Source organism: Heterocephalus glaber, unplaced genomic scaffold (genome assembly GCF_053883595.1).
Source record: "Heterocephalus glaber isolate CG9 unplaced genomic scaffold, H.glaber_assembly_v1.0 deba00001504, whole genome shotgun sequence".
NCBI lineage: Eukaryota > Metazoa > Chordata > Mammalia > Rodentia > Bathyergidae > Heterocephalus > Heterocephalus glaber.
In genome coordinates, this window is record NW_028258324.1 from 73973635 (window position 1) to 74000611 (window position 26977).

General features: G+C 45.5%; 1 protein-coding gene, 1 long non-coding RNA gene and 1 pseudogene across 2 annotated transcripts in view; 1 reads left to right on the forward strand and 2 right to left on the reverse strand.

The window, feature by feature from the left end:
• Positions 1 to 1614: 1614 nt before the first annotated feature.
• On the reverse strand, positions 1615 to 7429 carry LOC147825462 (SOSS complex subunit C pseudogene; annotated as a pseudogene).
• Positions 7430 to 8592: 1163 nt separating this feature from the next.
• LOC101723632 (uncharacterized) lies at positions 8593 to 16079 on the forward strand. Its single transcript, XM_021257541.2, is given in 4 exon segments — positions 8593 to 9087; positions 11299 to 12349; positions 12351 to 12817; positions 13290 to 16079. Coding segments are annotated over 3 exon segments (1602 nt in total). The 5' UTR covers positions 8593 to 9087; positions 11299 to 11312; the 3' UTR covers positions 13388 to 16079.
• Positions 10783 to 26977, reverse strand: part of LOC147825463 (uncharacterized) — a 74548-nt gene continuing 58353 nt past the window's right edge. The window contains exon 2 of the long non-coding RNA XR_015441173.1: positions 10783 to 25925. This is a non-coding gene — a long non-coding RNA (uncharacterized LOC147825463). The remainder of the gene's footprint in view (positions 25926 to 26977) is intronic.

Below are 26977 nucleotides of genomic sequence, written 5' to 3' on the forward strand. Positions count from 1 at the left end.
ACCTACCCCAAGGCCAGGTGCAGACCCTCAGTCTCCGATGCTTTACTTCTCAAATGATTAGCTGACTTGCTTGCTCTCATGGATCCAGGGTGACAAAATGCTCAACAAATTGTAGTCAGGCCTCTCTCTTTTCCCCTGGGCCTGATTTCTCTTTTTTATTTTTTATTTTAATTTTTTTGGTACCAGGATCGAACTCGGGACCTTCCGCTCTCGAGACAGGTGGCAGCACCACTGAGCTAAATCCCTGGCCCCGAGATGTACAAAATTTGAAGCCACCACATTTCTTATTGTTTTTAATAGCATTTGTTTATAAAACATATTAAAAGACTGGTTAGTAATTTAGTCTTGGGGTTTCTTTTAAAATGGAGAATAGGGGAACTAGTTAGGAATTCACAAAAAATATTTCTGCATGATATGTTGATTCTAAATTCAAAAGACAATTCCACATCAATCCTGTAAACTACATATGAATACCTTATTTAAGGTATTGGTTAACATTTTTTAAAAATCCTCATTTCTTTAATAAGTATGTTAGACCCAGCGAGAGAGAACCAACCAGAGACCGATATTAAATCCACACAGGAGTTTAATACCGGCCGGGACCTGAGCTGAGCATCAGACTCCAGCCTCGACTGGGGGTTGACAAACATGTTTTATACACCTTTGAGGCCAACAGTTTCTAGGCCACCCTATGGGATAGAACTAGTAAAGCAAGTGAAAGGTACAGAAGCAGACAGTCCTGCCATTAGAACATTTGTAAAACAATAGTTGATTAGTTGTTGTTTCTAAAGAGACTAAGGGGAGGATGTTTCTTCCTCCTCCTGAGTTCATCTAAAGGGCAGGCGGGTGGGTCAAGCAGCAATATGGAGTCTGTTTTGCTAACTAGGGTCCTTCAAGTACTATACATGGTTCTTCAAAGCCAATTGTAGACATGGTATACTCAGTCCAGCTTGTTGGGGTCTGGAGGCTCATTTTTATGTGACTATCCAATTTAGAGTTAAATGGCATAAAAAAAATTAATGTCATGGGCAGCATAAATCAATTCCTCAGATGATACAGCTTCCAAGCTCCCATCATTCTGGTTCCCTTTCTGTTTGCTTTCACTTACATACTCCTTTCTCTTAAAGAAGCAAAAAAATACATAAGTTCAACAAAATGCTGAAAGTCACAGTTCGTACATCAGTGAATGAGAGTAGCTTTGTCCTTTGAAATTATAGTCCCTTTCATCATGATAGGGAAAAGTTTTAGATAAGTTAATAGATTGAATATTAAGGTAGTTGTAGAAGGAAAATAAGTAATGTGTTTTTTCAAGATTTGCTTTTCCCATAACTCTCCTTGTTTAAGGTGAAGGTAATCTGACTCTTTAACCAGTAACTTCATTAACCTAACAAAGTTGCAATGCCAGGGTGAATTTACAATGTATATGTGCCTATCTTGTGCCTGTGCCTTGTAAATAGGAACTGGAATTGTATTTACACATCAAAGACCACTAGGGTTGAGATAATGGCTAAAATGGATATAAAAATGGAAACGCCAAACAAAGGGGTGTGTGGATACTAACCAGACCTGTTTCTGGCATTCCCACCCACTCGGGAGAAAAAATTTTATTATTTTACCAGAAATGTGTGTCTCCGTGTATTTCTTTCTGAGATTTCTGGAACAATCACAGATATTTCCTTCATTCTGGGTCAAGGCGAGGTAAAACAGGAAGAATAAGATTCCCAAATGCAGAGTCTTGAGTTATGAAGTATCCAGATGAATGTGCGTGAGCATGCTGCAAAGCTGCCTTCTGCTCAGCATGATCCCGGAAGTCCTTATTAAGAGAGGGCCTGGACAGCGCAATGCTAGCTCCAGGATGATTTGCTGAAGATTGGTTCTGCATAAGTAATTTTCTTTTTTCTTTGTCCAGTTCTGCCAAGATTGCAACTCTATTTTTGTTTTGAAAACCTTGTCCTGAAGGGTTTGCTGCCATCTTCCTATTTTGTTTCAATTGTGCTCAGTTGCAAATGATCAGCCCTTTACCATTACCTAGGACAGGAGGGAGCCCTGGGGATCACACTGTCAGATCTTGGTGGTCCCCATCTTCCCGGGCCTGATTTCTGCCTGCCCCTCAGCCAGAGTGAGTGTGGAGAATGGAACAGGCCTCTCCTCATCTTTTGGCGTCTGACAACCATGGGAGGCCCTGCTGGTTACTTCCCTGAGTTTGTCCAGCTTCCCTTCCAAAGACTCTGGTGTTTCTGCCTCCTCCTTATTTACAAAAGCAGAGGTTCCGGACAGGGATTTAGCTCAGTGATTTCAGTGCCTGCCAAGCAAGCACCAGGTCCCAAGTTCAATCCCTGGAACCAAAAAAACAAAAACAAAAACAAAAATAAAAACAAAAGCAGAGGTTCTTCTGTTGGATTTGGGGACCATGTGGTCATGTAACCCCGTCCCTATAAAGAAAATGACAGGCTTTTTCTCCTGTAAGAGGCTAGAGCCATTCTCCTTTCCTAATTAAAATTTTAAAATGAAAGAGCACATTTTTCTTTTGAAATCCACCAAGGGAAAACCTGAATAGACACCTGCTGGCTTTACTAGAGATAGACCCCATGCATAGGCCCCCTGGACACTATTAAGTTGCCTTTTATTCAGGATTAGGAGAAAGACTTGTTGGCCTCAAACTGGTTGAAGCCACTTACCTGGACTTGCACGTGTGCATTGAGCTACATTTTGGTGTCAGAGGGCCCCAAACTCCACCCTCAGGCCATGCTAACAGCCCTGTTCCCAGAACACACATTCTGCGGAGAGCCGTGAGGTCTGTTCACACATGCTCCATCCATGGACTGCTTCGCCTTTCCTTACCTCCAATCCCCTCTCTTCATACTTCAAACCAGCCCGTTTTCTTCATCTCGTAAATACCCACAAATCCTCTTCTTGGGGGCGGATTTGACTCCAGTGGCTTGAGCTCCTCGCTTGGGGCTGCTTACTGAGCCAAAATCCTTCTCTTTTGCGAAACTCCACTTCAGGGATTGGCTTAGTGGAGGCAGACAGACAAGTCTAGTTTGCTAATGATCAAAGCGCCCTCCCTGTTACAACAGCCCCTGCCCCCCACTGCAGTAATGCTTTGGGATAAAACTCTCTCTACTAAGTCCAGATCTATTTGTTATTTGACAAAGAAGTGCTATCTATAAAGAAATATTTGGACAGAGACTTCCTTTGCAATAATCTTTCGGAATTAATGTCTATCTTCACGGTTTGTTTTGCTGTGGCCATTTCTCACCGCATCAGCTCTTTCAGTTGACAAATGCACCAGGCTCATGACCACCGTATGAAGCTCTCTCACCTGAAATATCTCTTTTCATCTCTTTTCAGGTGGCCTCACACCTGGCCCTAACCCTGACCCGCTCATTGTGCCTTTGGTCTCTGGCATCCTTGTCCGTACCTCTGGTGCCCACTGCCACAGCTTAGTACCAGTCTGTGGGCCGAGGATCATCATGGCTTAAGTTCTAACCCTCAGGAGCTCCTCTTATCTCTAGATTGTGGGAAAATTTCTGTGCTGAAAACCTTTTGATCTGGAACCCATATTTGGAGGAAAGCAAAAGACCAGGACTCACTTCAGTCCTGAAGTGGATGCTGGGCAGGTACTTTAGAGGAAATACTTCACCTTTAAGTGACGGGTCCTTCAAAGTTGTTTTTTTGTTTCATATGAGGCCTCCAGAGAAACAAAATTGCCAAGTGACCGGACTCACTGTTTTAAGATGACCTAAAGTAAACGTTCTGCATTATGATACTAAATTCTCCACCCAGGAGGCGTTCCCATCCATCCTTCTTGTACAAAGCAGTGTGACCTCAGTCTGAGCATGCTCAGGATTGGGCTGCCCACATGGCGATGATAAGTTTTTCCTTATGAATATGCATGAGTTTCCCCAATAAAAGCCCTTTGCTGTCCTTGTCTGGGAAGACACTGCTTTGAGAATTATCTCTAGTACTTTCACTACTTGCTGCAAGTAATAAACTTATCTTCATTCTTTTATTTCCTGGCTGTGCACTCTCCAAGTGGTGAAGCCATGGCCTTGCTTTTTAGGTCTCCCTGGATCCAGGGCTGGAATTCCCAGCTTCAGGACTGCTGTCTGCCCTACCTGCTGGGTGAGATGGGAATATTGAAGCAAGCAGCCTAATTTCTCAAACTAGCTGGGGAGTATGCTTTCTCCTGGGCATTCTCATCTAAGATGAATGTTGACAAAAGCCAAAATTAACCAAAAGACTGATCAGCCTGGAGGGGAGGCTTCAGAAGGGCAGTGTGCTGCTCTTCAGAGGTTTCTCGTGGGTCATGAAGACAGCTGTCAGTGGCTCTAGAAGGTGACCATCGATTGACAAATTGCTCTGCTGCTGTCCTAGGGCTCTGTAGACCTTGCTGTGCAGCCCCTGGTGTCCCCTACCTGCTCCAGGGACAGGGACCTGGTCACCCAACTCCTAAAAACCTCTACTGATCTCTCTTCACTCACTCATACTCTTTTAGCAGGTTGCGGCCTGAACACCCGGGGACCAATGGCTAAAATCCAGGGAGTACAAGTGGCAGGAGGAAGAGCAGCACTCTTGTCTTGTATCTCACTATTAGCATCGTGGTGTCGCCATGACAGTGGCACAGCCATTGCCCTTTTAGTTGCTAATAATATGATTAAATTAAAAATATACAAAATGTTCATTTCAAGCTGTATATGGTGGTGCACATCTATAATCCCAGCATCCTGGGAGGCTGAGGCAGGAGGGTCAACAATCGAACCCAGCCTGAGTAACTCAGGGATTTAGTGAGACCCTGTCTCAAAATAAAAAAGGGATGGGGATGTAGCTTAGTGTATAGGCCCTGGGCTCCCTTTCTGGTGCTGAAAAAAAATAGCTAGATGGTGATGATCTAGGTTTTGCTTTAATGCCCCAAAATTTCTATGGGGGTTCAGGCTACCTGAGAATGGGTAAGTTAGATAAATACAAATGGGTACACATTTATAAATAAATTCCTCACAGCTTAAAAATCTTTTCAGTGGCCTGGAATCATGTACTAAATTAAGTTGCATTCACTGGGTGTGCAGGCTGTTTATATGTAAGTTGAAGTACTGAAGCATTGTTGCTGAGCAGCAAGGTAGGGTCTGCCATGAGCTGAGCACCCTAACCCTCTGCCATGCCCCTCCAGCATCTGCTCCTGCTGTTCGTGGCCCTCGTTAGAACTTACAAAGGCACTTCCGTAGGGCTTCAGTGTCTAGACCGTTTTACTTATATGCTTTGGCTGTTGTTTACTAATCTGGCCCGTGCGCATCTCCTCACAGCCACGTAAGTACTGCTTTCATTTCTCTCTCACATGTGCATCCCGGGTTAGCAGGAAGCAGCCAGACTGAATGGCCAACTGTTGTCCCAGAGCCCAAACAAGTGAGAAGTTGTAACAGGGACCTTCGAAACTGCCTGTAATCCCCCTCCCTTCCCCCATAACTACTTGTGCCGGATGGATCCCCCTAGGCTTTAGTTAGCCAGCTGCAGGAGGTCAAAGTCCCTGGAGCTGGTTTGCCACAAGAAAGGAGCCACCCCTGTGGATGCAGAAGACCCCACCTGGTACACAGCTTTCCTGCAATTCCTTCTTTCTCCTCCCACAGAAACCCTGTGTGCACCCTGGGCCCGCTAAAGATAGAGCTCACCCTCACTCTTCTTCACTTCTGGCTCCTTTCGCTAGCTCCGATCTCCTGAAGTTCAGCTACCCCAGCACACCCACATGGACATTTGAATGTAGCAACACTGACACACAAGGCAGAAGGAAATTCCCCCCACTTTAAGCCTTACAAGAAGACTGCCCAATGTCCTGTCGTGTTAACCAATCTGCTTTTTTCCATTCTGTTACTTTTTCCTGCCTTAAAAAATGCATTGCTTTTTCATTTCAGTAGGAGCTATTATTATTATTATTATTATTTTATGGAATGAGACCCTCCTTCCTATCAGGTATACTCTTGAAATTGGCCTTGGCTCTCCCTTGCATTTTGCCCCTCCCTAGAGAAGCCACCTAGATGAAAATCACTAACCCTTTCTTAAGACTCACGGAACACAGATGGCCTTTGTACTGACCTTTAGTAACGACCTTCAAGGGGCCGGGGCCACTGTGATGCCCTGGAGATGACAGGAGCCTTCACTGACACAGCTCTGCAGCCTTCTCCCTCCCATAAACACTCTGTACCTGTAGTGAGAATTGTCCTCTGAGCCCTCTGAACATAACTCCATGTTGCGGTGCTGCCAGCTGTTCACTGTGCCCAGGCACGTGGCAGATGGTGGCACAACAGGGTTGTCCACGGCTGCAGCTGGACAGCGCTTCCTGACAAGGACTACAGGCAGACAGATCTGGGAAGAGCTGTCTCCTCCACTGTCCTCAGGGACACCCTTGAAAAATCCTGATGGCCTCCTACCTCCTCTTAGCTCCTCAGGATTGGGGCTCAGGATTTGGGTCTGGCAACACCTCGATTTATCAATTGCAAACATAATCAATTAGATCTATAAACTAAATTTCTTGTGATTTTGTTTTTTGACAGTCACTGGACTGTGAGAATGATTCAAGAATGTTGGAGTCAGGGGGGCCTTAGGGAGCTGGACGGCCACTATTTACCAGCCTGTGTATGAGAACTTTATGAGCTAGAATATGGTCTATTTTGGAGAAACTCCCATGAAAACTTCAAAAAATACTAAGAATCACAATGGCTGTCACTGTGTGCACAAAGTGAATCTCTCATTGCTTGTACCTGCTCCCACTACTTATAATGAATGCCACACACAGTGTTGCCAGCTTTTTGTTAGGAACCAGACTGTCCTGAATTTGCAGCCTGAGTTTTGACACTTACTCAACTCTATTTCTTTCTTTCTGTCCACCCCACCCTCACCCTGGCTTTCAGTACTGAGAACTGAACCCAGCACTGGACACTGAGCTGCACCACCAGCTCTATTTTTATTGAGACAAGGTCTGGCTAGGTTGCCCAGGCTGGGCTTGAGCTTGTGTCCCTCCTGCCTCCATTTCTTAGAACACTGGGTTTACAGATGTGCAAATGGGCTGCTTCAAACCATTAAGGCTCAGAGTGCCCAGTTCCTCGCCAGTTCTTCAAGTGCACTCTGAGCCTTAATGGTTTGAAGCAGCCTGTTTCCCTGAGCAGTTTCTATTCCTGAACAGGGATTTTTGTTTTCTGTGGAGCCTTCTCCTTGATCCTTTCTAGCCCTCCTTATTGTCCTGCCCACACCCCTGCTGCCCAGCCCCTCCAGTGCCAGCTAAAACTCCTGCTATCCCTCTCTTCCTCTGCATGGAGGCAGGACAGGAGAGATTTTGCACACTTCTGTGGTGGAAGCACCAAAGGCCTTGGCCACAGAGGCTCTTCCACTCACTGACCCTATTTCCTCGGGCAATCCAAACCAGCGTGTGGCTGGCAGTGCTAAGAGCTGGAGGAGCTAAGAGGGTATCAGAAAATGTTGCTTTCAACATAGTGTTTGGAAGCGTTTGCAGTTTCTTTCTGTAATTTCTGGTTGTCTGTTTTTCCTGCAAAGGTGTTGTGCTCTCCACAGTAAGAAACTGGGTGTCTGTGTTGGGAAAGGCAGGCACGTGGAGGCCTGCAATGCTTGAACAGTTGCAAAAGCATTCTTCCTACTGCCTGGCACGCGTCTTTACGGGAGGAGCAGAACCCTTGCTGCCATGGTTAGGGTGCAATCCTCCCCAATGCCTTCCTGCAGGCTCCAGGGAGCCCAGCGGACAGGAGGGAAACCTGGCCCCAAAGACCTTCAGACAGAGAAGCAGTGGTGCAGGCAGGAAAGGAGTTTTACTATCACGGGGAGAACAGAGGTTTACCAATGAAACAGCTCCCTTCAAAAAGGCCCACAGCAGTCTCACAGTCACACGGGAAGGACAGAGGCAAGGGCTGGGGTTTCCTTGGTTAGTGCCCCAGGTCGTCTTGGTCCTGCCCTGATCTGGCTGATCATTACCCCCCGCCAATCTCGAGGCAGCCATAGGGAACTTTGTTGGTGCCAAGACTTGTTGGCTGTGGCTTGGGTGGGGTAGTTTCTGTCCTGTGTCATATGTTCACCCATCAGACCTGTCTTTCCTTAGACCCAAAGTGACTGAGGGAAGCACAGGGCTGTGTTCCATCCCCAGCACACACCACATGGACTCACACACCACTCACACACTTACACAATCATAAACACACCCACCACACACATACAGCACACACAAGGGAGAACTCAGAAGGAAGAATGTCGACTGCAAGACGGAGTCAGAGAATACAGTGAGCTGGTCAGGGCCTGGACCTTCCTGCACCCTCAAAGAGTCTCGTTTGGGAGCTTCTTCTCCTGCTTAGGGTGTAAGACCGAGGGCCTTACCAAACGCTCCGAGGAGCTGACTACAGCGAAGATCACCCGGGAAGGAACACACTGGACAAGTTGGAAAGTAAAACAGACCTTTATGAGTCTGGCCAGACGGCACTTCCAAAGCAAAGTAGCTTAGAAAGGCGCCCGGCTCAGAGCCTGAGGTTCTTCTATAGGAGATGCTAGAGGGAAGTTGGCAAGCAGAAATACAGAAGCGAAACGCAGAAGGAATTTTTACAGATTGTTCTTAAGATAACATATTCAGATATGGAGTTGGGCAAGCATGACGGAACACTACGCACACAACAGACCTTCCTGGCACAACAAGAAGCACATTCCTGGAACTCGATGTCTACCTGGTGATCCGTAACAGAAGCAGACAAGTTGGGGCCCTATTACATGGAGTAACTGTTGTTCAATCTCACATAGGGGACTGATGTTTCCTGTCTTGCTGGTTCCATGCTGTCCCCAGCTGGGCTCCTCCCAGGCCCCGCGTCAGCCCGGAGTTAGCCGGGAGAAGACGAGACCACAGGCCTCCGGAGTCTTAGAGCGGCAGCCCAGGGGTACCCGGTCGCAGAGGGAGCGGGGCGGGATCTCGGGGCGGGAGGAATAGAGACGCCAGTCCTCCCGGGTCCCAGAGTGGTCACGCAGGGCAATGGCGGCGCCTGTGCGCGACCCACAGCAGAAGTGGCGGCAGGACGGGAGAGAGAGGGCAGTGAGCGGTACCGTGAGGCGGTGAGCGGTGGGTAGGGAAGACGGGGCTCGCGTGGGGTTGGCACGGCGGGGGCAGAGGGCGGGGACCGGGGGGTAGGGGCTTCCCGAGGGCGCGGTGGGAAGCTCTTCCCGCAGGGCAAGGGCGGGCTGGGGGGATGCAAGTTCCGGGCCTGAGAGACTGCGCGCCGATTGGACGAATCAAGGCCGGGGTCCTGGTCTCCGGGAGCGGGGCGTGGGGGTGCCGGCCTGGGATCCCAGCACTGTGGGAGGCTGACGAAGGAGGATCACAGAGCGACTTAGCGAGGCCCTCTTGTTGCGGCAGAGCGTAGCAGCTCAGTGCTGTAGCCAAGTGTCACGGCTAAGTGTTATAGCTCAGGGTTGCAACCAAGTGCCACAGCTCTGAGGCACAGCTGAGCTTTGCAGCTCAGTGTGGCGGCTCTGGGTCACAGCTCGCATTGTTTGAAGACTGGAGAATCCAATGGTTAGTAGAAGAGGTGGAGAAAGACCTTTATTACGCCAGCGAGAAATGAGAGCCACCTTATATAGGGATCTACAGAGTAGGCGAGCATGTTCAATGAAGCAGGGGGCGGAGTTACAGAACATTCCTGAAGTAAAGGGGCGGGGTTACAGAACATTCCTGAGTGGAGGCAGAGCCTAACAGAACATTCCTGAAAGGTCACACAGTTCAAACAGTCACAAACCTTTTTTTTGGTACCGAGGATCGAACTCAGGTCCTTCCCTTTGCGAAGCAGGTGGCAAAACCACTGAGCTAAATCCCCGGCCCATCACAAACCATTTTGATACACTGGGCAGGACCCCAGTAGCACAAGGTTACGTTTCCAAAACAGCATTCTGTGGAAAAAAAAAAAAAATGGAGGCAAGACAAGGGCCTGTCGCATTGTATAGCACCTCTCTATCACTACCTTAAAATAGAAATAAAATAGGGCTGGGGATGTAGCTCAGTTTGAAGGCCCTGGATTCAGTTTTTAGTACCAAAAAACAAAGACAAAACAACAAAAAGAAAACATGCATAAATATACACACTCATACTTGTACGTGTTTTGGTTATGAAGCTGGGTCACAATGCCATTACTTTTTAAACACTTTTTCATAGTGGTGTGATGGGACAGTCTTGGTTTATACTACCCACAGTTTTAACCACTGAAAAGTATATAATTTAATGGCATTAAGTAGATTCATAATAACTTTTAAAAATTTGAAATGGCAGAATGTATTTCTTTTTCCATTTTTCTTTTCCCCCCTCTGTCCTGGGCTTTGAACCCAGGACACATACTGGGGAGAGGTTGCTCTACCAATGAGCTGCACCCGAGCTCCATTTGTTCAATATTTTGGGTTTAAATTGGTCCTGTCGGGTTGGAGATTTAGCTCAGTGGCACTTTGCCTGCCTCACAAACACAAGGTCCTGAGTTTCATCCCCAGTACCACCAAAAATAAAAAAAATAGAAAGAAATTTGTCCTGTCATGACAACATCACTTAAACATTTTTTTTTCCAAGGATGAGTACAACATTGTGTTTGTAGTTTATCATTCTACACATTTACATTAAGCTGTAAGTGCTCAACAAGTGCTGTTTGTGCAGGAAAGTGACAAACTTTTATTTGTTAGGCTGGTTGTCCTTTCAAAGAAGAGCCAGTCTACAAAAATGCAGATTTTAAACAAAGGTTTAGCTCTCACCTTCAGCCATGGAAGTGTATACTAAAGGTGTTGCGTACATATGTATGTCTGACTGCATGTACTGGGACCGAAGAAGTAGGCTGCTATTTTTTTTTTTTTTTGGTACCAGGGATTGAACTTGAGACCTTGCGCTTGCGAGGCAGGTGGAACCACTGAGCTAAATCCCCGGCCCCTAGGCTGCTCTTGTATGCTTTCTCAGTGCCAAAGAAAGGCAGACAGGTTTATTTTACCAAAGAGATAGCATCACGGGGACTTTTGGAAGCTTTCACCTGCATTGCAATCTAGCTCTTGATTTCCAATCATTCTAACAGGCTGTGCTGGCTCAAAGTCCACCTGTCTTGTTGGGTTTTTTTCCATTCACCTCCACTGACCCCGCCTCACTTTGTTTTTCTATCCCTCAAGAGAAAAGGAGGGATAGGTGTTCCAATTTTCTATTTTCTTTTCCTTGTATCATTTCATTTCTTAATGTTACATAATGTGACACAGGCTTGTACCACAGGGTAAGAATAAAAGTTGTTGCCTTGTTACTTTTGGCAGCAGGTGAAAACAGCATGGACAGTTCAGAGTCCACTGCAAAGGCCATTTCTAAGCAATCAGAGACATCTGAGAGGTCATCAGAGGGACTCTTTGTGGTGGCTCCCGGACCAGATGCTGACGATGTCTACAAAGATACTTTAGAGCAGCTGGAAGGCCAGCCTTTGGAAGAAGAAGGGAGTGGACTGGAAAGTGATTTCTTGGAAATACCAGACAAGGATAAAAATTCCACAAAAGACAGATGTAAAGAATATATGGAAGTGAAGGGACATCCACATCTGTCCTCCAGTCCTGCACAGCGCCTGGGAGCTCCAAAGGGACAGAAATTCTGTCAATGCGATGCGTGTGGGAAAGTGTTCAGTCGGAGTTCACACCTCCTTGGCCACCAGAGAATCCACACTGGAGAGAACCCCTGTGAGTGTAATGAGTGTGGCAAGACCTTCAGGCAGCCCTCTCAGCTCATTGTTCATCTCAGAACCCACACAGGGGAGAAACCCTACGAATGTAACGAGTGTGGGAAGACCTATCGGCACAGCTCCCACCTCATCCAGCACCAGCGGCTCCATAATGGGCAGAGACCTTATAAATGTAGCGAATGTGCAAAAGCTTTTAATCTGAGCTCTAAACTCTTAGACCACCAGAGAACTCATACTGGGGAGAAACCTTATGAATGCAAGGAGTGTGGGATAGCCTTTAGTTGGAGTAAAAGTCTTTTTTTTTTTTTGTACCAGGGATCAAATTTGGGTCCTTGCACTTACGAGGCAGGTGGTGGAACCACTGAGCTAAATCCCCAGCCCGCGAGTAAAAATCTTGGTCGACACCAGTTTCTTCATTCTGGGAAGAAACCTTACAAGTGTGCTGAGTGTGGGAAAGCCTTCTGTTCCAACAGAAACCTTACTGACCATCAGAGAATCCACACTAGGGAGAGGCCCTATGAGTGTAATGAGTGTGGCAGGGCATTCAGTCGGAGTAAGTGTCTTATTCGACACCAGAGCCTCCACACTGGGGAAAAACCATACAGATGTAGTGAATGTGGGAAAGCCTTCAATCAAAACTCAACTCATTGACCATGAGCGAATTCATACTGGAGAAAAACCTTTTGAATGTGGTGAATGTGGTAAGGCATTTGGTCTGAGTAAGTGCCTTGTTCGGCACCAGAGACTTCACACAGGTGAAAAGCCCTATAAATGCAACGAATGTGGGAAGTCCTTTAATCAAAACTCTCACCTCATTATTCACCAGCGGATTCACACTGGAGAGAAACTGTATGAATGTAGTGAGTGTGGGAAGGTCTTCAGTTACAGCTCTAGCCTTATGGTCCACCAGAGAACACACACTGGGGAGAAACCCTATAAGTGCAAGGAGTGTGGGAAAGCCTTCAGTGACAGCTCCCAGCTTATCGTGCACCAGAGAGTTCACACCGGAGAGAAACCGTATGAATGTAGTGAGTGTGGGAAAGCCTTCAGTCAGCGTTCCACTTTCAACCACCACCAGCGAACTCACACTGGAGAGAAGCCCTCAGGTCTGCCCTGTTCTTTAGGTGTTGTTCTTAGAGACCAAGGGACTTTGGGTAAAGCTACTTTGTCAAAAGTCTGTTCACCGTTATCTTCTCTTGGAAGATAAGCACTATTCCCTAGTGTTTTCTCTTGGGCCACTGAGGTGAGAGATTAATGCAATTCTTCCTCACTATTGTAGAATTAAGGACCAAACATTTCATTTACATGTGATTGGCCTCTTTCTTCCTTTAAGTATTTTAAAATCTCATTTGTTAGTATTCATCTCATCATGAATTGTATTTATAAGGAAGAATGAGTATATCTTTATTCTACTGTAGGTACTCAGTTTCATTACTTATGCAGTCATTCTATAGTCCCCGTCTACAGTTTTTGTATGAAGCCATCTGTAAGTCTTTTTCCTGCTTCTTAGCTGTCACTGTCCACATGTAGTTTTTAAACTTGTTCTCATCTTTAACCTCTGGTTTGTTTCTTATCCAGGAAAGCTGTTCTTCCTGTTTGCTAACCCACGCTCCCTTGCAGTGCCCAAGATCCACCTCACCTCTGGTGCTCTTCACATGCTTCGTGGTTCCTCTTGAGCTTCTGTTGACTGGACCTCAAGTTAAAAATTTTTAGTTGGCACTGCAATTACAACTGCTAAGTACTGTGTAAATTATCTTCAACTTAATATGTGTGAGTATACTTCATGATAACTTGAAAGCTCTTTAGAATGGGTATGGTATCTGTTTGTTTTTAAGAAGACAGTAGTTTTAGTACTCATTCTTAAATACATTTAAAAAAACTTTTTTTATTTTTTATTTTTGGTACCGGGCATCAAACTCAGGTCCTTGCGCTTGCAAGGCAGGCGGCGGAACCACCGAGCTAAATCCCTGGCCCTACATTTTTTTTTTCCTACATTTTTATTTTTTAAAAATAAGTTGTAAACTCAACTGCCAAATCTACCTTGATCTGTAAAGTTGCCTTCCTCTTATTCATTGGACAAGATGGTCTGAAAGATAGATGTGGCATCAGAGAGTATCACATACAGACAGCTCTCCTATATATTGTGTGCACCTCTGGATGTCTTACTACTGGTACTTTGGCATTATATAGCTAACGGATTTGTTTGTGAATACGTATGTATCTAGATGATAGGTTGGGTAATTGTGTCCCCCTGGGCCCTTTTTACTGTACATGTTGACTCAGGTTTTAAACTAGCTGACTGCATCCTGCTTCTTAAATAGATTTTACAGTCAGAAGTCCTGGATAATTGGAATTTACGGTGATAAGTTTTGTGACAAGCAATAGAGTGAAGCTAATATGTTTTCCTTATCAACTAAGCCTGTACATACAACTGGCATCTTCAAAATGAAACTGTACCCTTTTCTGGGCCATCTTTCTTTCCACAAAGTCATAAGAAATAGGATCTCTTAAACAATTTTCTGTGCTTCTAGTCATGTGTCAGTTGTGAGCCTGAACAACTTCCCTTCCACCCTTGTCATGGTGTCATGGGTCCTGAGGTCTTTTCTATGTGGTACATACTCTCTCTCTTTTCATCCTCCCTAACTTCCTTTTAACAGCATGGGATGAGCAAGGTGGCAGAGCTGGATGTGTAGGTTATGGGGACATGTCAGATTTGTAACCTGGAGGAGAGAGTTTGTGAACTGAGGTTTATATCTCTGTCAGTGGAGAACAAAGGAAGAGAATCAAAGTTTAAGAGTAAGAATGAGCCAGGTGTGGTGGTGTACATTTAATCCCAGCTACTTGGGATCCTGAGGAATCAGGATTATAAACTTGAAGCCAGTCTGGGCAACTCAGTGTGACCCTGTCTTGTGAGTGGGGTGGGGATTTAACTTACTGGTAGTATGCTTATCTAGCATGTGCAAGGTCCTGGGTTCAGTCCCCAGAGTTGCAAGGAAAAAAATAAGTGGGGAGTTGAGGTCTGATTCTGAGGGAGACGTCTCACAAAACTAGAAAGGCTTATTAGGGGCACAGTTTGTGGGTGGTCTAAAAATTTACTGAACTCAGGACACAACTAAATTTGGCCTTGGTGAATATGTTTTTTGTTTTGGTGAATATGTATTTTTAATCATATTTGCAGGTATATTTTTGTGTTTGGCTCTATATTACTTTTAAAAACATTCAGGCTGGATCAGGGGAGGGGGGTTCAGGGGACTAGAGCTATGTGTCCCATTTCCCAGAGAATGGCCTAAACCTTTATGAGCAAATGGCCACCCTTTCATGCTTAGTTGGACATTTCTGGTCATATCTTCAATATAGCCATCTACCTGCTTGATGCTGAAATTTTTTTTTACCTCTTGGTTTTTGTCTGCTCATTCCCAAGCACACTCTATGGTGGGTGGGAAGCAATGCTCGTCATTCCTCTATTAGCTCATTACCATGAGTCTGGTGCCTCACAGAAACGAATGGCCTGATACCTGGAGACAGCCTCAGGATCATAGGTGACGGAGAAATAGCTACAGTTTGAAAGCCATACTTTGTTTCTATTGGCCATTGCTAATATACACTTTATTATTTTTAAAATGTTATATTGGTATCCATTTAACCTTGTTAAATTTTTTCTTCTGCTACCCCGATTGAACTCAGGACTTTGTGGTTGTGAGGTAGGTGCAGCGCCACTGAGCTAAATCCCCAGCCCTGCTAAATTATTTTTAGTTTTAGTACTTTTTTTAGTTTTATATCTTAGCTTTTTTGTGTATGTATAAATAATAATTTGTTATCAATTTCCAGTCTTGTGTCTCTTAGGTTTGCACTGGCAAGTTGTTAAAAACGTAAGTTTTTGACTCTCGGACAAGATATTTTATAGCATTTTGCAGTTTCTTACAGTGTTTATTGTTGAATCCTGTTCAGAAGTTTCCTTTTCTTCCTGTTTCTACAAGAAGAAATGAGTGATTAAGAGCACAGATTTTGTGTTCAGCATCCTGCATGCAAGTTCTTGCCCTGCCAGTCTTTTAGGCATGTGACCCAGGGCAACTTTCTTAGCTTCTTTGTGTTTCGGTTCTTCCACCTATAAAATGCAGCTACCAAAAAAAAAAAATGCAGCTACCTCTCGGGTTGTGATTTATAGAAGATACTTAAAACAGTGCTTGAGACATGGTATATACTATGAAGATTATTTTACTTAAGAGTTTTTTATTTTAAATTAAGAAGGGTTGCTAAGTTCTGTTAAGCAAATTGTTATTGTATGGGCTATGTCTTTTTTGTAATTCATTTTACTGGTAAATTTCCAAATAATTGAATTTTTCTCATGCTTCTCAAATAAAATATATTTGTTCATAGTGGCATGTTTTGTGTTATTAAGTTCAGAATTGTGTCTAATTTAGTAATGTTTTGCTGGTTTTGCAAAATGAATTTGGGAGATTTGTTTTATCTTTTCATGCCGAGGAGAATTTGCATAAAGAGGGAATTATTACATAAAGGATTTTTAGGAATACTTGGGGCTAATTATTTTGGGTAGGGGATTGGGAGATACATATCTTTAGCAACTATTTTAGTCGGTTGAAATCGCTATAATAAAATGTCATAGACTGGGTGAATTGAACAACAGATTCCTCACAGTTCTGTGGGCTGAACATCCAACATTATTCTGCCATGCCAGACATGTTGGCACACACCTGTAGTCCCAGCACTCAGGAGGCTGAGGCAGGAGGATCACAAGTTTGAGGGGACCCTGGGCGATATAGTGAGTTCAAGACTATCTTGGACTATACAACATGGTCCTCTCAAAAAATAAAACAAAAACCAACATCAGTGTGCCAGCTTGGTTGAATGTTGGTGAGGGCTGTCTTTCTGGTCTTTGCCAGATGCCTACCATCTTGCTATATCCTCAGATGTCAGAATAAGACTTCTGATGCCTCTTTTACTTCTTTTAAGGGCAGTAGTCCTATCAAGGCCCCATCTTCAAGACCTAACCTCAGTTATCTGACTAAGGTCTTCCAAATACCAGTTTGAACAGAAACGTAACATTCCACTTTTGCCAGCCTTCCGCAATGAATGTTGTCTCATACAAAATACATTTATTCCATCCCACCAAGCCTAGAAGTCTTATTTCAGTATCAGCTATTGAATTAGTTGGGGCTAGAGGAATGTAGGGAGCGAGGAAGGGGACCTTACCAGGACCTCTTCCTTGGGTCCTGGCCTCCTGTGAGCCATGACAGCACAAGGCTAATTAAAGAATAAAGACAAGAAGCGAGACAGAAGCTGGGTCTTGGGACTGATCAGTGCTGCTCTAGGCAACAACGACAAAGGCCCCCAAGAGCATCCAGTATTTATTGAATACAATCGTGGGAAGGTATGCTTCGAAGGCATCTAGTGAAGCACTGCCCAACACCTGGCATGATGGCGCCAGGCAGGGCTGTCAGGGAGTCGGCACTGCTTATCCTGCTTGGATAGAGCAAACCGGTACTGGGACTGGGTGCAATTAGGAAGCCATCTATCGGGTCAGTGAGAAGCCATAATTCAGGGGAAAGGATTTTAATTGGGGTCACACTGACCTCAGCTGCACGTAACTCAGCAGAGCCCTGCCACTTCACAGACCACAGCCTAGGTTTCTATGGCAGCCACTGAGGGAGGGGCTACACTCACCCAGTCTGCCATCTGACATCCTCATTGAGTCACGTAGAGCTTTGGTCTGATATAAAACAATATAGCCAAATTATGGAAGGCAAGAAGCACATGCCACTCATGGCCCACTAGTACTGGGCAGGGATGTCTGCTACAGAGGAATATATTCAATATATATGTATGATTATGCAAGGGATTTATTAGGTAGTCTTACTAGATCAAGCTACAAGCCTATTGGCTGGTGTCACCCACATCCAGGGTGGGTCTTCCCCACTCAGTTTGCTGGCCTACATGTCAGTCATCCACAGCACACTTAGAATTTACTAATCTGATAGGTGGTTCTTACTGAAGTCAAGCTGATATATCACAACAGTCACAGCTATATTGTCTAAAGCTCAACAGCTCAAAAGTCCTGACTTTACAGATCTGCCAGGCAGGGTTTGCCTCATCATGGGTTTGGTTGAGCTCTGAATATCCAAGGGAAGTCATTGTATGCGTTGTGAGGAAGATAACTCAATCCATAGCAATCCTTGAATTTCTGTAGTCTGCAGCATGCCCAGGTATCTCCATAGGTACTTGTCACCCACTATATCAGTGACTCCTCGTTTTTGGCCTAAGAAACAAATTGAACAGTCCTGTGTAACATCATAAACACTAGGACACAGGAAGGCCAAGCTGTCAGCTTTCATGCAGTCCAGAGACTTGCTCAGCAAGTGCAGCCCCTGAGTCACCTGGGGCAGTAATCAGAGGCATAATCTGAGGACCGAAATTGTCGTTCTCTGTCCCCATCTATAAGGAAACTCAACAACTTCTGATAGGTCTAGTTAGCTTTTGAAAACAACTTATACCACATCTGGTCAGTTGGTTTTGTTTCATTTGCTTCCTATGCTTAGTTATCTGTAAGGAGGCCAGCTCCAAATAAGACCTCCAACAACAGGTGCAATAGAGGTCCACCCCCTGCATTGGTGTCAGCCTGCCAGAGGAGCCAAGGGATCCCACAGGGAGCCGCAGGTCACAGGCCCCTACCTCTGCTGATGGGAGCCTGACAGAAGAAACAGCGTGGCCCTCTCAGGTCTTGAACATGGAAATCACCTAAGATGATCACTGGATACACTTCTTTGAATGGTAACTCCTAACTTGCTATTGGGCCCTAGTAGAAACAGAATGCCTGAAGTATTACAGGTGCCCTTACGGGCTGAGCTGCCCATCCTCGCATGGGTACTATTAAAGAAATGTCAAATGGGTGCTACGGTTTAGACATATCCCAAGGCCAGCTGCCTATAACTATGTAACCAAAACTTAAAATCATTCTAATTTCCCTGAAACACTGTCACTGATTATAAATGAAACACAAAACAAATTTTGTCTTTTTCAGCATGATTCAGCAAAATAAACCTAATCTACTATAGACAAACAGTTCTACTTGCCCTCAAAGAATGTTAATGTGTAGTTGCCAATCATGAGAAAATAACAATATGACCTTCTTTATACTTTTTATAAACTATACCGTAACTGCTGTAAGCAGAGCTTACCACTTGGTTTGAGTCTCAGAATGTTTTTCTTGAGTTCATCTGATTTCATTTTTCCCTAATCCAAATAAATAAAAGCAGGTTCAGCAACACTGTGTCATCAAATAGAGACACTACAGCCGGGTGTGTTGGCGCATGCCTGTAATCCCAACACTTGGGAGGCTGAGGCAGGAGGATCGCTGCAAGGTTGAGGCCAGCATGGCCTACATAGTGAGACTGTTGCAAAAACAAAACAAACAAAAACCCCACAGTGGAGATGCTACAGGTAAGATAGGTACCTTCTGGGGCCCTAGGGGGTCACCTATCATGAAGTGGCTGCCTTGATAGAGGAGGCTGCAGATCTCATAGAGGATTGTTATGCTTTAGATCTAGAATGACCTCCTGAATTCTCATGTGCCTAGAGGCAGGCTTTTGGAAAGTGATTGGATCATGGATCCATTAAAGCTGACTTGCTGTTAGGAGGTGGGGCCTGGTTGGAAGCGGGTCGCTGGGGGCGTGGCCTGCAGGCTCTGTCTCCCTCCCTGGCTCCTCCCTTCTCACGCTGCTTTCTGGCTGCCATGATGCGAGCAGCTTTCTTACCCAGACCCTTGCACCGTGCTGTTTCTGCCTTGGAACCTGCTGACCGTGAACTGTAAGGTGAGCAAAAATAAACCTCTCCTCCTTAATAATGCGTCAGATAATGCGTCCCAGCAACAAGAAAGAGACTAAGGCAGGGAAAGCTCCCTTAGGTCCCTGCCACCCACAGTCAGAAAATGTTCCAGCTGTTGAGATGTCTTGGTTCACAGAAAGATCTGCTGTGCTGCTTGGACACCTGCTTGCTATATTTTGAAGGTTTTGGGGGCCAAGGATGTAGCTCAGTGGCAGCACCATGCCTGCCTGGCATCCACAAGGTCCTGAGTTCGATTCCCAGTATTGAAGAAAAACAATCTTTGTTCCTTCCAAAACTTGTTGAAATTTAATCCTCATTGCAACAGGTAAGGCCCAGTAGGAGGTGAGAGCTTCCATTCCAAAGCCCTTAAGAACAGAGTAATGCCACCAGAAAAGGGCTTGTGGGGGGTGGGGGATTCAGCTCAGTGGTGCCACTGCTTGCCTCAAAAGCACAAGGTCCTGAGTTCGATCCCCGGTACCAAAAAACAAACGAAAAAAAAACCAAAGTACTTGGGCCGGGGATTTAGCTCAGTGGTTCCACCGCCTGCCTCGCAAGTGCAAGGTCCCGAATTTGATCCCTGGCACCAATAAAAGGGGGAGCTTGTGGGAGTAGCCTCACTCTCTTCTGCTCTTGTGCTATGTGAGGACCAGCAATTCTCTCCTCCAGAGGATTCGGGATTCAAAACTCCATCTTGGAAGCAGACACTGAGCTTGTACAAGACACCAAGATTGCCATCACCTTGAACTTGAACTTCCCAGTTTCCAGAGCTGTCAGAAATACATTTCTATTCTTTGTAAATCACTCAGGCTCAGGTGTTATCCTGCCATAGTACAAATCGACTAAGATATAACCTTTTGATTTCAAGGACCGAGATTTCAAGGACAGTGACCAGTGAGCCAAACTCTGCAGTAGTGCTGGCTGTGCAGACCACTGTAACATCAGCTGCGCTGCACATGTACAGACCCATGGCTGTGACACATGCACTAGCCATATGGCCCAGTGACTGACAGATGAATGATTTGACTGTTAAGGCTCCCCTTGGTAGATACAGGAAGGAGGGCAGCAGCTTGTGACCGAAGAAGGAGACTAACTTGTCACTCATGGCAATGGACCAAAGGGGACATGAATGGAACTTACAAGCTGACCTAATATATACTAACAAATAGCTACACTTATACATTGTTTCCACAGAATAGGACCTGAAAGTCCACCTTAAATGCAAGAATAGGCCAAATCATGAGCATGTACCTTGAAAGAAATGGAAGTTGAAGATACAACACACCCACTAGCTCACACCAGGCAATGTGGAGAGCTAATGGAGCTGTCTCTGCCACCAAGGCAGAGGGCTTATTCAAGTGTGGCTAATTAACCACATTGGAGCGCTGGTACCCAGACATGGCTTCCAGAGGTACTTCACCACCATGGGCACATTCTAGACATGGGACTGCCATTCTGGCATGCCAGGTAGATGTGAGAACCACTATTATGCCTTTAGTAAAATATTTCTGCCATGTGTTCAGATAAATTGGAGCTGGATATCTGATCTTCTTTCTCCCCATTGGAATGAACTCCCCAGGATTATTTTTGTTCTGGGCTGCAGCGGTGCCACTGTCGGCCTCCTGGTTTACACCTGGAGGCAGTGCTACCCCTGCTGTCTCCCACTTATGGGATCTTATGTTAGGACAGGAAAGGGGGGGACAGAATGTTGAGGCACTAGTGTTCTCTGGTTGCACCTGCAGTGCAGGTGGGCAATACCATAAGGTATACTAAATTGTTCAGAATGTGACTTCCTTCCCCAGCTTGGACCAGTGAGGCTGGAAGGTTTGGTTAAGTAACAGGAGCAGTGGGTCCTTGCAGAAGCTGCAGCCTTAGGCCTCACCCCTGGGCCACTGGACAAGAGCATTGTCACCCTGGGAATTGCACGGAGTGGGCAGGGGATGGGCGCATCATTCCTTCCTTTCCTCATTCCTACAGTAGACTCTGTAATGCCAGCACCCTGATAGTCAGCTTTTTATTGCTGTGACAAAATACCTGAGATAGGTCAACTTAAAGGACGAAAGGTTTCTTGTGGCTCATGGTTTCAAAGTTTCTGCCCATCGTCACTTGGCTCTGTTGTTTATGGCCCATGGTGAGGGAGATCATGATGGCAGGGAGTGTGTGGCCAAGCAAAGGTGTTCACCTCATGACGAGGAAGCAGAGGGAGGGAGGTAAGGGCCCATGACCAAACCACCACTCAAGGGCGCAGTCTCAGTGACCGACTTCCTCCTACTGGGACCCACCCTCTGATGCTTCCCCACCTCCCAGTTGTGCATCACAGCGAGCACATCGGTGGTGAGAGCCCTTGATTGACAGGATCGGAGCCCTTGTGATCCAGTCCCCTCCCAGAGTCCCAGCTGTGAACATCACTGCACTGGGACTTCAGTAAAATATTTCTGCCATTTCAGAGCCTAACCATAACCATAATAAGAATCAGAACAGGGCCAGGGGTTTGGCTCAGTGGTTCTACTGCCTGCCTTGCAGGTTCAGGGTCCTGAGTTCAATCCCCGGTACCAAAAAAAAAAAAGAATCAGCATAATGGGATTCAGAGGAGGCCAACACAAACAATGCAGGATTTGTTGCCCAGACTGACATTTCTCTTACCCACAGGCTATTATAATGGTGGCCCTGCTGGTACACTGTGTCCTAGACCTTCCTCAAACTATCACTAGGTCAACTGCTGGGCGACTCCCTTGATTCCAGGTCAGATGCTGGCATGCTTGGGAGTATCCTGCTTTTATGTTGCTCCCAGTCAGGATGAGCAACTCTGATCTATACTAGCACTGCAGACCTGCGTGTACCATGTGTGATTATTTTCACCATTTTCTTCTATGAAGCACACAGGCTGACTCTACAAACAGCTCAGCAGCATTGTGGACATCAGTGCCTGACAGTTTTTGCTTGCACCCCTCCGGATTATGGGGCTTTTTTTGGTTTTTTGGTACTGGGGATCGAACTCAGGATCTTGTCCTTGCGAGGCAGGCGATGGCACCACTGAACTAAATCCCCGGCCCTTCCCTCAGGTTATGTATCCCTCGTCACGTCTGCATGGACAAGCGTGTCTGCCCACAAAAGCAGGGAATAATCCTTTTACCTTGGAGTTCTAAGGCCCATTGTTCATGTCCACAGTCATACAAATCACACAGAAAGATGGGTGAAGGGACTGCTCTGCTGATCCACCACAGAATGACTTAGGGCATCATTAGTTAAAATATTCCACAAAAGCCATGTGCTGGAACTTGGTTGCCAACTGATGGGTTTTTGAAGTGATTGGATCCTTCGGCCCTAACTTCACCAGTGGGCTCATCCATGATGAATATGTAATCTGATGGCATTTATTGGGAGGTGATGAAAATAGGATATGGGACCTTCTTTAAGAGAATAGGCCTTGGAGGCATGACCAGGGGGACTATATTTTGTCCCTGGGTCCTCCCCCTCTCCCTGCTTTCTGGCTGTCATGAGTGAGCAGTTTTCTTTCACCCTGAAGTTCTGCCTCATAATAGGCCCCAAAGTAACAGAGCTAATATACCATGAACTGAAAGCTCCCAAACTGTGAGCCAAAATGAACCTTTCCTCCTTTAAGTTGTTCTTCTCAGCTATTTTTTTTTTACAGTCATGAAAGGCTAACACACAAATCTTACACTCTTTAGAAAAGTTGAACGTCCTGGATCATACACCTAAATGCAAAATGCAAAACTCTACAACTCCTACCAGATGACATAGGAGAATATCTAAATGATCTTGGATATGGCAGTGACTTTTCAGATACAACATCAAGGCCACAATCCATGAAAGAAAAATTGAGAAGCTGAACTTCATTAAAATTTAAAAAATCTTCTTTGTGTGAGACATTGCCAAAAGAATGAGAAGGGAAGCCTCAGTGTGTAAGAAAAGATTGGCAAAAACCATATTGAAAAAAGGAATATTGCCCAAAATATACAGAGAATCCTTAACATCAATAATAAAAATGAATATGGGCCGAGGATTTAGCTCAGTGGCACCAAAGCCTGCCTCGAAAGCACAAGGTCCTGAGTTTGAGTCCCGGTACCAAATAAATAAATAAATAAATAAGCAAAGGACTTGAATAGACATGTGACCAAAGAAGATATAGATATATGCAATAAACATATTAAAAGATGTTCCACATCATGGGTCACTAGGAAACTTAGATTAAAACAATGAGATAAAAAAAAATTAAAAAAAAAATAATGAGATGAAATACCTCTGCACACCATTAAGATAACCCAAATCCCAAACAATGATAATGCCAAGTGCTGATGAGAATATAAGCAACAGGACCTCTCATTTATTGCTGGTGGGAATGCAAGATGGTACAACCACTTTGGAATCCCTTCAACAGTGGACTCCTTCATATTTCCTTAAATGAATCGAAAACTCATGTCCACACAAAACCTGCCTGCATATCTTTACAGCAGCTTCATTCATAATTCCCCAGGAATACCCTTTCCAGAGGAAGAGGGGAAGGATGGGGAGAAGAGTTCAGTTTTTACTTTTGTCTTTTTTTGTACTGCTTAAATATCAGCATTTCTTTGATATAAATGAGAAATTTTTGGACTCATTTATTGATTTCCTCTTTTCCTCCTCAGAGAGTAGGCTGAGTGTGAGGCCTTTAGGGATCCATGTGACATGACTACAGCCATTTGGTGGTAAACCACCCCCTTGCCTGCCAAGCGACCCTGACACTTATCCCAAACCCTGCTGATGAATAAAGTTGTCGAGACAACTGAGGGATTGTGTCAGGGACCGACCTAGACTCTCGTAACTGACAGATGACATGTTTAGGGTTTTTGAGAAAACCCAGTGCAGCTGGTCATGGCTCCTCTTTGTCTAGTTCAACATATAAACTCCTCCTTGCCTTGGGGAGCCCTTCGGTCTGCTGCTGCCCAAGACACAGCTGTCTGTAAGTCACTAAAAATGGCGTTCTGTGAGATCTTAGATTTGTCTGCTTCTTTCTTTGGTCTCTGCCTTTGGCAACTGGTTCCAACCACCAGGTTTTCCTGAAACAAAGCCAGGAAAGGAGGGAATGTCCCACCAGGACAATTGTATCACCTGCCCACAACTGCTTTCTCAGTTCTAGTGTTTTCATTTTCCAGGTCATTGTCCAGGCCACCATCCTCACCCTCCAGTGCCCCAAGTCCTTTCTTTCCCATTTCAAAATAAGAGGAAAATGTGAAGGAGGAAATTTCCCGTCCTTGTTTTCTTTTGTTGGGGGTGGTGCTGGGTTGAACCCAGGGCTAAACAGGGACTCTGTCATCTACTGCGCCACACACCCAACCCTCCCCTTCTCTTTGGAAGGCAGAAGCCTGACATATTTCAAATGCGAAAACAAAGAAGCAAATAAACAACAACAACAAAAACCCTTTAGGATGCGATTTTTGTATGCAGCAAAGAATCAGGATAAATGAAGAATTGTCCATTCCCAACTTTGGAATTACCTGGAGTTTAGAAATCTTGGCATGGCATAGCCCATCCACACCTTTGTGTTTAACTGACAGGGAGTGCAGACATTTAAGAAGCTCTGAGCAGAGCTAACAACTAGGGATTACATTCACAGTGCTTTGCTGCTCCAAGGCTTGCTGGGAATTGCAGCATGGGCGACCCAGGGAGTTCGTTAAAAATACTCTGTGGCTCCTTCCCAGGCCCCACCAATTTCAATTTGTAGTTCAACCAAATCTCTAAGTGTCTTCATTAAAGTTTAGAAGTTGAGAGGTACCTAGGGTTCTTACAAAGCAAACTGCCCCAGTTTGGGGGCGGTAAAGCCCTCAGGAGACATTGCTCACTAGAAGAAGCCTCTTCGAGAGAGGCGAGGAAGTCTCCTCCTCAGAGGCTCGAGTACTTGGCGTTCAGAGAAATCCGCTATTCCCAGAGCTTCTTGGAGTGAAGAAGGCATCTGAGCAGGACTTACATCCTAAGTCGCAGTCATGGACCTTTGCAACATTACGCAAGGATGGTGTTTTCCACTATGAAAGGTGGCTGCTGGCCACGTTGAAAGTGTCTGATCAGCACAGCGCAGACACAGAGAACTTGCTCAAGCTCCTCTGTGATGTGGAAATTTCATTCTTGAAACCCCAAAACTCTGTCTTGTATTGTGGTTGATTCTGAATGTTTGCTCGCCCCACTCCTCTGTCCGTTACCTAGGAACATTAGACTTCAAATGGAAAGTAATGGCAGACTGGGTATTGAGCAGTGGTTTCCATTTTCCTTTCTGCGTGTGTTGCATATTTTTGGTGGACTCTCGGCCTTCTTCAACCCTGCTGTGAGACTGGGAGGCTGACCATCCTGGCTGCCCTGGCCTTCCTGTCGGGCCAGTGGGGAGCCCTGGCAAGAGATAGAAGAATCAGCTTGAGGTTACTCATTACACCACCTTCCCCTGTGTTGGCCTGGCAGCAGTTGTGTCCCTCAGCTGAAAGCCACGGTTTCTGTCAGGGGCCTTGCTCTATCCAATGAAAATGGCTTCTGAATGAGTGCTGGCCATGGGATTCTGCATTACCTGCCATGCATGTGCTTAACCCCATCACACTTTGTGAGTTGGGCCTTCCGGTCCCCTGTTTGAATGTGACTTCTGTTTTTCTATCATGTCACCACCTCTCTCGTGTTCAGTATGCATTCTCCGTTTCCATCCTTGTTGACTGAGACACTAACCATAAGTGGAACAAAGCTCCAGGGCACAAATGGGCATCACCAATGCCCACCTGAAAGATCAATTGGCAATATGCTGACACCTGCCACCAGGAAGCACATACCAGAGGATGACCAGGACAGCTACCTGGTCCCCGGACACAGCAGTCTGCAGTGTGCCCATCAAGGGCAGCAGATAGTCTTAGACATTGGTACTGCACCCTCAACTTTCTCTGACACTGGCAAGAGATGCCATTTGTATCTAGAGGAGACGGGCAGTCTCCTTTCCAGCCTCCTCCTCCCAGATCCCAATGTATTGATCAGTATTTTTCACCATTATTCACCCAGTGGGTAAGCCGGATTAGAACTTGCCCTCAGGAGAAAACAGGTGGAGCCTGTGCGAAGCTAAAGCTGTGTTGTTCCTAAGTGTAGAGGTGCTATCAATGAGATGGTTCTGAAGAGGCAAGATACCTGGCAACTGGCCTCCCATAGAAGCCAGGTCCCCTCTTGAAGGGCACTGACTGTTACCCCAAACACAGGATCTTATACAAGAGGTTAAGAGAAGGAGATTATTGGAGCTCAGAGGAAGGCCGCCTGGGAAACATATTCTAGATGCTCAGATAGCTGTGAGATGGAAATAAGACGTGGCCAGTGGGAATAAGGGAAGAGAAAGTGATCAGAAACATACAGGCTAAAGTGGTGAGCTACCTCACAGACAGCCCAGAAAAAAACAGCAAAGCAGGCTGCTCCAC